The sequence below is a fragment of the Gallus gallus genome, chromosome Z (assembly GCF_016699485.2).
Source record: "Gallus gallus isolate bGalGal1 chromosome Z, bGalGal1.mat.broiler.GRCg7b, whole genome shotgun sequence".
In the NCBI taxonomy this organism is placed as follows: Eukaryota; Metazoa; Chordata; class Aves; order Galliformes; family Phasianidae; genus Gallus; species Gallus gallus.
Window position 1 is genome coordinate 46,552,303 of NC_052572.1, and position 13,038 is coordinate 46,565,340.

The window sequence follows — 13,038 nt, forward strand, 5'->3', positions numbered from 1 at the left end:
ACAACTTGATATTAGGCTGCATTTGGCAATCATTGAACTGTCCACTATACCTAAGAAGTCCTTATCATTGTATGTGACTACACTGATGTGGTTGTTATTTTTAACTCTTCAGGGTATTGTGCTAAATACAGATTTTTTTGTTAGTGTTCGACATTTATTTCCAGATCTTTATTAAAAACTACATGTCATATCTCAGCCAGTGAAGAATACGTTGTACATGCCCTCATGCAACAATGGACCCCCGCTGATGATTTCTGTGCTTTGTTAGCATGTTTTTTTTTATGTGTGTTTTCTTTTTCTAGTTGGTTACCAGTTGTGCATGCATACAGTGCTGGATTTCTCATATTGGTGGTTTTTTCCATGATCTTGGGCTTTGTAGTTGTAAATAGAACCATAGTGATGACCGTTGCCTGAACTATTAGTAACATAAAATCAGAATATCTGTTTTTGCAGAATATCTGAAGTCTAATGTGCTTCTGCTGTACATTTCTCCATGCAGAAATAAACACTCCTGTGTGCACACCCTAAAGGAAAACTATAAAGCTGTGGGAGTGGGACTGAAGAGAGATTTTGATAAGAGTAGAGAAACTTCAGGGGAAGAGACTGACTGAGCTCACTAGTTGCACTGGAGTGATTGTGTAATGTACATTTCTGGCTTAACGCTATAGTTGTGGCTGATGAGAAGCTTTGATGCAGTTGTTTTTTTGGAAAAAAATACTTCTTAATTAATGATTTCTATATGATCTTAATATTATAGCACTTTTTTTTCTAGAAGCCCTCAAGTGAGTAGAGACTTTCTGGGGTGCAAAGTCTAAAATAGTCATTTTTTAAATAGTCATTTTTAAACAGTCATTTAAATACTCTTTTTTTTAAGGTCATTAAAGAAGCACAGCTTATATATTCGATTAGTTGGCTACATTTAAATGCTGAAATAGATTCTGATGACTTTGCCGTCCCTTCTTTCTCTAACTGCACTGCTTCCTTTTTCAAGCAGATGTTCCACATAACATTTTTTTTTTTTTAACTTTTCCTCCCAATCTACAGAGATTCATCCAAATGCATATCACATTATATATGTCATTTTTCTCTGACAGCATCTGGCTAATGCATTTCTTCCTCACTAATATGAATTAGAGTTTCAGAAGGCATGCATTAAACAAGAAGTGTTTGAGGTTCTGCATAACTGTTTTCAGATGCTAGTGGGTCAGCATTAAATCTCATTTTTGGACTATACTTATAAAAGCAGCACATGCTTCTTTTTCTACTGGCACACTATATGCTCTCTGGAAAAAAAAAGCATTCCTTGAACCACATTTTTGGTAACACCTTTCCTATCATTTCATGAGGCATACAAAATACTTTGAAAGAAGGGATTTGCTGAAGGAACGTGATTTGAGGAGCCACAATTCACATAATAGAGGTGACAGATGGTTAAGAAAGATAGTTAGATAGCCCTACTTTATAAGATTTTTATAGAAGGATGTAATTGATTGCTGATTGTTGTGTTGTGGTAGAGCTCATTTCCAGAACTCCAGTCTGTGGAGTCTCTGTTAAAGCATTTGCCTACATGCTGGTGTTATTTCTATAAGACATCAGACCTCCTTGTCTCTTTGTTTGTATGAGTGTAAAATTTGGCACTGAACTGACCTTGTGAATGAAAGTTACTGTAAAGTAGTGGTCAGTTATATCTGATGTAGTCTTCCAGAATCTTTCTTTGGTTGTGAGAATTAAAGTAGTGTTTTTTACTAGCACTGTGTGGCTAGGTATCCTGGCTCTAATAATAATAAACATCTGAAGGGAAAGCACAAATAACATGTACAGATGGTTGTTGCCCTTCATATGCACTCATCTTTCTACTATCAAGAGTGAATGGACTTTCTGAGCAAGAGACTGCATCAAATTTAATAGTCTACTGTGGCCCTGCCGTCCATGGATTTATTTAGTCATCTTTCTAATCCATTTACCTTTTTTCCATTTCTGATATCCCATGACATTGAGTTTCTCTGGGGTCTGGCTTGAATTGAGTTAATCTTCACAATAGCCCATGTGATGCTGTGTTTAGATCTGCATCCAGCACATAGCTGATAGCACAACGTCTGAGCTGATATTGAGCAGTACTTGCACAGAGCCAAGGACTCCTCTGTCTTTGCCCACTCAGTGAATAGACGGGGGATGCGCAGGAGGCCAAGAGAGGACCCAGCCAGGCATATGACCCAAACTGGCAGGAAGACATTTCATGCTGAATAATGCTGTTCTCAGCAGTGTAGAGGGAGGGGAATAAGAGGGAGGTAAGCTGCCTTCTCCTTGGAAGCTGAGTGAGCAGCAGTCTGCCCATGGGAGGTGGTGGGTGACTGACTTCACACTGCTGTTTGGTTGTGTTGTCTTTCTCTCTTCTTTCATTTCTCTTTCACTTACTAAACAGTTTTTATTGTGATCCACAAGTTTTCTTGCCTGTGATTTTTCTCCACTCCTTCTGGGAGAAAAAGTAGTAGTGTGGTGTTTAGCTACCTACTGTGGTTAACCTACAGCAGTTACACAGTTGTACAGTAGAACCATGGAATTAGTGACACACTGAAAGTTTCAGTAAATACATCAAGAATAGACAGTTCACTTTCTACATCTTATCTTTTCATCACCTTTCACAAGGTAGTTCTCTTCACTCTTCATACTTAGTCCAAGTAATTTTGGAATTTCATAAGAGCTGTAGGCATGGAGTAACAAATACTGTGCTGCAACATTCTAGATCCCTTGTCACTGGAGCAATATGTTTCATTACTGCATTTATAAATTCTTGCCATCCTTTCAATTATTCTGAATAGAGGGAGGGATGGAGAATTTCAGTATAAAGGTATAACCAACACTTCTTGGCATATAAGAATATTCACACTTCATGGGAAGACTTTGGTTTCTCTTTTAAGAAAGTTACTTGAAGTAGAGATGCTCAGGTCAACAGAGTCAACAGATCAGCATTGAAATTTAGTTCTGTTATGTGATGTCCTTATTTCACATCAGCCTATTCACTTATATTCTTTTTCCACGTCAAGTGAGCACTGAATATACTGTATTAATTAATCCTCACTATATGTGTTTTCCTGATTGCCACTTTAGCACAATGGACATGGACATACTTAAAATTAGAAGAACTAATTGCCATTTCAGAATCTGCCATTCCTCTTAAATTGCAGTGCTCAATTACTTGTTCAACAGATTTCATGCTGTGGCTAATACAGGTGATGAATTGTGTTTTCCCTGAATAATGCCATAGACAGTGTTAGCAGCTCTGTAGACCTCAAGGAGCTGAGAAATCTGTTAGCCTAGCACTGCTGCTGGTGGTTTGATTTTTTTTTTTTTTTTTTCTGAACACTTTAAATTTGACACGGGGTCTGCACTGTTCTTATCTCTTGGGTTTGGAATTTGTGAACTTGTGTACATTAATAGTCAGTAGCATCACATGTTGCAACAATATATTTGGATTAAAATATTTTCCCTTAACATCCTTTTTCTTAGTACTTTTTTTTTGTTCCTCTGATGGTTGTTTCCTAGTATCAGGAGGTCGGAAAAGGGTGTTTCCAGGCATTGTTCATTTATTCTGTAATCGAAATAACCTTTCAAGTCTGTACTAAAAACCAACCAAGGGTCACTTACATAGAAAACTGCAAGAAACTTTTCTCCTGACTTCTGTAATAGCTTGCCTTTTGCAGTCTCTCAGTGGATTATCCCTGTATTTGCTTTTTCAGGGAATTAGAGCCCCTAATGTTTTGATGAGAACTTAAGTACGAGGCTGAAAGAGAGGGATAAGGAAGGGTGTAAGGCGTTTATCTTCAAAAGCTTGTGACTGACATGCAAATAAATCATAGTTTAAGAAGATAGGAACTGGGGGCAGGTCATTGTTCTGAGACTCAAAGGACGTAGAAAATAAAGACAGTGATGAACAGGCTGAATATCAAAGGAAAGAAAAGAACTGTTTAGCAGTGGGTACCAAGAGATGCATTTGTTTATTTTCCACGTTTTAGGTAAATGTGCAGTAATGAAGAGCAGTCTGTATAGCCAGAATTTTACATTGCTGCATTTTGGGATTCATTTTAATTTATATTTCCATTGTGTAAATACTTCTGTATTTTTCAGCTGAGACTTCTCATGACTGACTGGAATTTCTAGACCCTGAATCATCCTCTCAATCTCAGTATTCCTTCTTAGCATCAGATCCTGCCTCTCCCAGAGAATACTCAGAGAGAGAGTATTCTTTCTGCATTGTGAAATCACTTTTGCCCAGGATAATCCAAGAGCCCTTTTGAAAAAAATGAAACTTCAAGCTGCCATCATATTGTTAGACTGCTAGTTGTTCACAGTATATGTCTATCACTAAATTATGATTATCCTGAAAAATGGTGGCTGTGAGATGGCTAGAAAAAACAGAAGGCAAGTCTGGTAATGTGGTTGAGGTCCATTAGCAAGAGTCTGTATATCTTCAGTCAAGATAAACAAATTCTGCTTTTCAGTGCACAGCTTAGAAAGATAAAAATTGTTGAGATAAGCATTTTATTTACTGTCTGAAAATAATTATTGTACACTCCATCTGAAGTATCCTTTGGTTTAAAACTGAAAAAAACAGTGCACAAAATTCACTGTTTTGAAAAACACTCAACTGTTAATTCTTTGCATATCAATGTGTACCAAAGGAAATTTAAATTTATAAAGGAAAAAAGCTCCTTACTGTACTTAAATATTTATGTTACGCATTTTTTTTTTCTGTTACTTTCACACTTTTAAAGCAGCATTAGTACTTCAACTGGATACAGTGGCATGTTCAGAAATAATAGAAACAAGTTCCTAAGTGATCCTGCAATGAAGAGTCATTATAATATACATAGTTAGCCATCTTGGTTGTTGAACACAAAGTTTTAAAAGTAGGTGAACATTTCCTGTCTTCTAAAATTTCACCAGTTGCTCTACTCTTCAGCAGTAAGGTGTACTCTCTTTGTCTTGGTATAGCTGAAATTGCTTTTCACTCAACTTTGAGGAAGAAACTACTGTTTTGTTGTACTCTGTGGAAAGGTTCTGTAAACTTTTGAACTACTGCCTTTCAATGCATACGTTCCTGAAAGTCAAAAAGCGTTGAAATAAGTTTTACTAATAACTGTAAAATAAAAATGTTATTGAAGCTCAGCATAAATTGTAATTTTGAAGTAGTGTTTTATGTAAATATTCTCAAACTCTAATGTGAATGGCCCCAAAAATGTAAGAGCAACCTATGAAAATTCTGGCATGCCTGTCAGCATGGGTATAAGTTTTGTATTTATGAAAGAAGAGTTGAAGGGATTATCTCCATATAGATTGTGTACTTGATTTGAAAAAATTAGATTTGTACATTATTATGAATTGTAGCCTTTAGAATTGGTATTGGGATCTTATGTTTCACCTTTTCAATTGTGTTTTGATTTTGTTGTTGGTTTTTTTTATACTATCAGTTTGTGAGTTTTCTCTTGTTCGTAGTATAGCATATAACTTTCTATGGTTTCAAGGGAGCTTGACTGTTTTATGTGGGGGGTCCAAAGCAAAAGCTTAGAAGTCTTGCACTTTCCAGCCTCTACAAAGCAAAACTTCAATCAACATGTGTTGTTGAGAGGCTGTAATTGCGGTAGAGTATCTGCTGGTGTGAAGAGTGAGCCAGAGAGGCTGGAAATAGCTCTTGCTTGGAAGAAAAAGTAGGATTTCATGATACTTACAAAATAACAGTCGGAAGTATAGCCACTTAATTGTTGAAATAATACACATCTTATTGTAGAGGATTTGAAAAGGAGAATATGCCTTATTACCTTAAGGACTAATAAAAACAAATACTAGAAAAGAAGTTACAACCTTGAAGCCTGGTTACTCTTCTTTATAATAGTGTGGGTCGTGCCTTATGACCTGTTCGAATTCAGACTGTGCTGAGAAGGTCCCTAAAGATTTTATATACATCATAAATCTCACACATTCTTTCAGCCATATAGTCTTAAAATAGTCTTTAAAGGTTTCTAAAAATTTACTAGTTACTTACCTCTTTGTACTTGTCAGTATTTTGCTTATGTGCTTTTTTTTTCCTTGTAGTTTTGGTGTGACGGGTAAGAAGACCTTGTAAAGGGGTCAGCTTCTCTTTGCATCTGTTCTCTATGGAGGTGTTCTTAAGACCCTTTCTGTTTTTTGCTTCTCTGATTCAGTGTGAGCAGTCCCACCTAATGAGAGAGCACGAAGATGTGCAGGAGCGAACAACGCTACGCTATGAGGAGCGAATCACAGAGCTGCACAGTATCATTGCTGAATTAAATAAGAAGATTGATCGACTACAGGGAACAACAATAAGGTATGGAAAGTCCTTGAAAATTCTGTGCCGCACAAAAATTGATGCAAAGTATGGTGTGAATTACACTATAAATAAAAGTTGGTCATGACTTCTAGGTAGCTATTCTTGTTAGAACTGGTACTTAATAGCTGCCCATAGTTAAAGTATGTAGCGTATCATCTAAGGGCACAGAAGTGCTGCATTCTCAATGGCAAAGTCATGTTCTGCTCAGCTTAGTGAGCACTGCAGAGCACTGCACTGTCTTAAGATTTTATTTTTTAGCTTAGTGTACATGCAAAGAGATGAAATAAGTGATAGCCATAGTTCATAAGGGAAGATGTAACCAATCAATCTGCGCCTCAGCTTTTCACTTTCTTCTGTGGCATTCTGTAGATACCTAAGATGGATGAATCACTTCTAATGGGAAATACAGATCAGTTGGATTTCACTATGTTTTGCATCTACTTGTACTAGTAGTTGCGACAAAACCGATTGTGTAACTGTTGTAAAATGAACTTTACATTTGACTTTTTATTTTCCTCACTTAAACTAGTAAGAGAAAAGAGCTTGTTCAAATTTTAGCTTGTGTTGATGCAGGTAAGCCACAGGAATGTATGGATTTTCTACAAAGTATCCAGTTACAGTAGATGCCTTTGTAGGTAAAGTTTACTGGATATGTATATCAAATTTTCTACCAATCCTGCTTACTGGCTGAATAGGTTTTTATATTTGCTTCATTTTTTTCATTGTAAACATTTCTGTTAGCATAAGTCATTACAGCTGCTCACTTAACCTTTCATAAAAAAAATTATTATATGCAAAAAGAAAAAAAAAAAAATCCCAAGATGTGTTGTACTGTAAGAGAAAGTATCATCATGCATATATACCTTTATAAAAGTAGTAGTGGAATTATATGGTGTTAATATTATATAAGAAAAATAAATGCTGTAAACTTCATGATGGTTATAACTGGTGATGATCATGGTGGGATATTTTCAGGGAAAGATTTTCTAAACTGATAGTACATCTCTGAAGAAAATCTCATTGACTCCCTTATTCACTTGTGCTTGCTACCAGTGCATGCAAAATTTCTTTTCATCTCATTTCAAGTCATCTTTTTTTTTTAGCATTAGACTGCCCATCCCACTCCCCTCAATTCCTCTCTGGTGAAATTTTATGAACTGCAAAGGCCAATTGAAAAATGGAATTTGAAGTGTGAGAGCTGAGTAGATATTTTTGCTTCAGTAGCAGAAAAGCACTCTGAAAATTGAGAGAAATTGTATACAGAAGAAAGGGTTGGTTTTTTGTTTGTTTGTTTTCTTTTGTTTTTGTTTGTTTGTTTTTCTGGAGTCTCTGTGGCAAGTTAAATGTCAAATATATATCAAGATTTTCTGATGAGATCCTGCTGCTATTTAAGACCAATCATGTCTACACGTTTCAAACCAGGTAGGTAAGAAAGAGATGACTCCATCTAAAGCTGAAGGAATGCTCCTCAGTAGCTTCTTTCATCCACATCCAGCCAAGTTGTGTATTGAAATAAAGCACAGTTCTGTTGAACATCAAAATTGCTCGTGTTCTTGCCAGTAGGCCTATCAAATGGACAAAGATTAATCAAATACCAAATAGCATTTTTTAAAAAAGCAAGTCACTTCAGATTTTACAGTTGAACTGGATGATCTTAGTGGTCTTTTCCAACCTTAATGATTCTATGGTTCTAAGTATAGATATTAAGACTGGGTAGGTACTGTGTTTAAATGTATCTATAAAAAAGGCAGTTATGGCATGCACGAGAAAGTGAGGCATGAGAACTGAGTTTGATATGTAGCGCAGGTTTCTTCACATGAAAAGTGCAGTTGCTACTCTTTTGGGGCGCAAACTTTTGAAGGTATGAGAGTAATACTGTGGCAACAAATGCTGAACCATTGCTGTGCTCCACCTCTTCGGTTTTACCATGTGAGAGCTCCTTTTTGCTTAGACAGCTAAGGGGTCCGCCTGTTTTGATTCACTCTTGTTTTACTAGTAAGAGCAAAAATGTTTATTTAATCAGTGTTGTTGTTTTTTATTTCCTTTATGACTGGAATACCCTGTTTTCTTTGGCTCTCCAATTATTTATTGTTTAGGGAGTAGAAAAGGAATATTTTTGCTAAAAATGTCGTGCAGAAGTAGAATTGGGGAGATTTCTTAGTTTGTAACAGTGATTGAAAGAAATAAAACTAACGCTTCTTGCTGCCACTTTCTGTAAATTCAGCGTGGGATTTTCTTTGCGTCACCCTTCGGAGGCTGTTCCATCCCACAGAGCAGGGGTTGTGTAATTGCTGTCACTGCTGGGACAGATGTGACTCACCACACTCCACCCTTGGCCATCAGGAGTATGAGCTCCACAGCTGGAGCAAAACGGCTGTTCCCAGGCCTTGGCAGTTAACACTGTCTTGCTAAATCAGATTACCGAAGGTATTTGTTTTTCATATGACTGTAGGACACCTGCATGTAATACCAAGAGGAAGCTTTGCTTGTGATACCACAGAATCTTGGCTTTCTAGAAGCAGTTTCTGGATGTTACTTCAGCTGCAGAATAGATAAATGTTCCCCTAGTGCTAACACAGATCGTTTGATATTTTCGTGTGTTGTTTTTAGGCTGTAAATATAAACTTGGGTGTACTGTTTCTTTATGACATTCTTAATGGTCCTTTTCAATAAACAGAAATATTCTGGAAACAATTAGGGGAAACTGGAGTTTCATGGAGAGTATTCATCTATCCTCCTGACACTGTTCTCTTTAAACTTTTAACTGTTTGTCTGAGTGTGAGTAGTGTCCTCAGAAAGAATGTAGAACATAAGCAGAAAATAGTGTTCAAGTTCAAATAAAATATTGCAGCAGCCTGAGGAGTCCTGGAAGATTGTATAAGCTGGTTGATAGTCTCCATTCCTAGATGTTCTCTATCTCTACCCCCCTCTCTCTCTTTCTTCCTACCCCCAGTCCCTCCATCTCATTTTTTTTTTCTCCTTGTGATAACTGGGGGTTTTGAACAGTTTAGAGCATAATAGCTCTTGATGACATGGTTTAATAAGGCCAAGTGTAGAAGAAAGATTAATTCGCATGTTGATGCCTGTGCTTCTTCCCACATATATTTGATATGCTGATCTTAGTAGCAGTTACTCGTGTGGGGTTTTTTTTGTGTTATCTTTTTTTTTTCAGAAATTTTGGGGATTGTTCTAGGTTGTGAGCCATTTTGTGGTATAACACGTTCCACATGTGTGATCACATGAAGTTAGCTGCTGCTCTTGCACTACATTCTTCCTACATTCCTAACCATGGTGACCTCATTTTTGTTGTGGGAGTAAGCCAACATTCATTTGAAGTTTTCTCATCACCCTTCTGCTGCTCTGGACAGCTCAGCTGGTTTGGAAGCCCAGCCTTGCCAAAAAGGAAAAAAAAAAGCTGATGCACAGCTGTAACTTATTTTGTAACTTATTTCATATTGAAGCTGAAAGAGACTTGCCCATACTGATACTGCACAATTAGAAGAGCCTTTTGCTTGCCTGGTTCTTTACATCTGACGCTACAGAATTTGCCCACTGCGTGCTGTGGCAGATTGGTTACAAGACAATGGCTTGGAGCAAAGGAACTCTAAAGAAGAGGTCTAGTGGCATGAAGGTGCTTTTTTTTTTTTTTTCAGTTGAGCCCAGCTGTCAGTCTGGAGACATAAATGTTGGCTCTGTTTTTTTCTTGGAAAAATGTAACTGGGTGGCAGTGCCTTGCTGTTGTTGTCTGATAGGAAGAGAGTGGGAAGGGGTGGCTAGTGTGTTACTTCTAATATTAAGCCACAGGCTTTGATCAAACTCAGAGTAAGGTTCTTGAATGGAAGAATATGTGGTATTTGTGCATGCTCTAACAGAGCCTTTATCCTTCACTGGGTGATGTTAGCTTGAAATTCCTAATAGCATGTCAGCTGGATGCATGTAGCAGTGTTACTCCATGCTTTTCCCATGTCAATTTGTAAGGAGAATGTTTTTACATTTGTTGGTTTTCTTTGACCAAATACAAGTTTTGTACTTACTACTTTTTTTTTCCTCTCAAAGTGTGTACAACTTGCAAGACAGCAGAGACAATCAAATGAAACTTTCCAATTGCAGAGTTGTATTTTAAATGTTTGGACATAAAGAATATAAAGGATATGCTCAGATAACTCTGAAACATGGAAAGGATTTTCAAATTATGCTGTAGTATGCTAATATGGTGTTATGTTTACCTTAAAAGTGAATACTCCTGACTTCAGACTTTGAGTACCACCTTGTATTCACTCAAACTCTTTTTTTTTTTTTTTTCTCTTAATCACGTGTTTGGCCAGGAAAATCATCAGTAATCCAGTTGTTCTGAACTGATTTTGGTCAGTGACTGGCAGTTTTCTTCAGGTGTCAGCTTGAAGTTCAGGAGAAAAAGGAAAGTGGAGAGATGATATTGTTTGCACTTCTGAGCTGGTGACTCATTGGGTGCATCCATGCAACTCTTAAATTATTGATGCTCTGTATAAGACAGACATATACTTTTTTGTTTGTTGGTGCATGTTAAAGAGTATTTGAAATAATAGAAAAGTTGGTACCTCATTGCTAACAAACCACTTGTTCACTCTTAAGGCTTTTAGCCTGAAATAAAACATGTTCAGAAAAGGAGATTTTCTTGGAGTTAATGAGAAAGGAGAATGAATAGACCACAACATCACAAGAAATAACACATGGCACTCATAATCATACATACCCAGTGACCTAGAAGTCTGACTGTAGCTTTTAATTCTAGATTTGACTTAGATTCTAGGTAAAAGCTACTTGAACTCATTTCAAATAACAGTACGGTGTGATAGTGTTGGGCTCAGCAAGCAATACCTCAGACCCACCTGCACTGAGGTGACTCCCATATTATCTGTAGTTTGTTGCTCTTTGTTTACAGATGAACTAGTTTAGACAGACCTCAAGTGTGTATACAAAGAGAGCAGCCAATCTTTGGATTGCAGTGCTGATATACCTGTAGAGATTTCTGTTTGAGAGTCTTAGAATGCATTACGAATATTTATTCAGTAAAATGGTTGTTTAAAAACTGTTGACATCTGAAGTGTGGAAGTGTCTAGTGTTTGCAGGTGTGACAGGAATGCACGTTACCAGCACTGTGGAAGAATTCTGCAGTGGTGCAAAATTATGCTGAAAATTTACTTTTTTTTCTTCTTTCTGCATTTGATATTTGAAAAAGGTTTTCTCAACATCTGTCCTTTAATTGCAATTCTTGATTGCATCTAACGTGAGGGAAGTAGGAAGTGCATACATACCTGTAAGAGACACTTTTTTGTTCCACAATTGATCCCAGGCTGATCTGTACTTAGAAAAGCTTGATATGGACTTAATTGCCTCCAGCTAACCATTACATTCTGGAAGTGGAGCATCTTCAAACCACAGAGAACAAATACCTGTTTTCTCCATCCAGGATCTAGATGATGGCAGTGGGAAAAGGAGCAACAAGGTGGCTGTGATTCCCGATTTTATTAGTGGTGTTTCAGAAGTTCACTGAGTAGCCATAAGGTGTGAAAAGCCTTGTCCTTCCAGTGCTATTGAGGGGCTGCTCTCCCATTTTGGAGAAAGGGAAATCTCAAATGATATCTTCTGTTACTGCCAACCAGGAAACTGTCACATTCAGCTTCGTATTGGTTCAATAATTCCTGATAACCTTGTGTACAGTGTTCTTTCTGTTCTTGTATGAGCAGTCATGGGACCCACCTGGTGTAAATTTTGTGATATTCCAAGGTTGCCACCGTTGCTGAAATGCACTGAAGCTGGTATTCAACCCTGTACACGGTTCTCTGTTCATAGTTCTCTGATTCACACAGATGAGCTGTGGAGATGCTCTTCATTTTGTGGAGTGACAGCTGTGCGTAGCTGTCTGGAATGTGGCTTGTCTTTCGTATCGCTGCTGCTGCTGCTGAAAGGCACCACCCACTGCCTGACTGTGCTTACTTCCACTGTTTGGTCTCCGTAGACATTCAGCAAGGATCGATTTTTCTACATGGAGGAATTCAGTGATGTAATGGAATATTGTTGGGAAGGTTCAACCTTTTCTGACATATTACCATCTGCCTCTGATGTCATGGGCCAACATAATGAAATGAGAGGCCTTACTTCTGCAGCAGTCTTCATAGTTATCTCGCTTTCTTAGATGTATTGCATGGTACTTTAAAAACCTTTATTTGATCTAAATCTCAGTTTTAACCAGCTGACCTGCATATTTCAAAATGCTTCTGATAAGGTGTGGATTTCTTTGCACTGAAGCAAACGTAAGGAGTAGAAGAGCATTATCATTTCTGTAAAAATTACATTTCGGTACCTTAGGAAACCCTGCTTAGCTTGAGTAGACTTGATTCATAGATTGTCACCTCTGCTGCTTTAAGAGCAGACATTTTTCTGTTAGTGTTCTATGTATTCACAGCCCTTCTCTGCTGTTTCTCCCTAGCAAATCCAGACAACCCTCCAGGCTAAATCCTGCAATATTTCTGCGTGAAACACTCATCACCATGTATCTTGCATGCAGCAGACGTACAGTACAGATGCCCCTCCCATATGCAGATCCCCAGATAGCTCTTTGCTGTTTCTTACTTGTTCCAAATCCAGACAGTTCTGTTCTCATGAAGTGTTTCTCATCCACACTCGTGCTGAAACTGCAGCAGAATAAATCT

General features: G+C 37.6%; 1 protein-coding gene across 5 annotated transcripts in view; it reads left to right on the forward strand.

Annotated features, from left to right (window-relative positions):
* The window catches only part of MCC (mutated in colorectal cancers), a 199,242-nt gene that overhangs the window by 131,689 nt on the left and 54,515 nt on the right, over window positions 1-13,038 (forward strand). For all 5 annotated transcript variants that reach the window (XM_413971.8, XM_040655698.2, XM_046905991.1 and 2 more), the window contains one exon: window positions 6,201-6,343. In XM_413971.8, the coding sequence (XP_413971.5) occupies window positions 6,201-6,343 (143 nt within the window). The remainder of the gene's footprint in view (window positions 1-6,200; window positions 6,344-13,038) is intronic.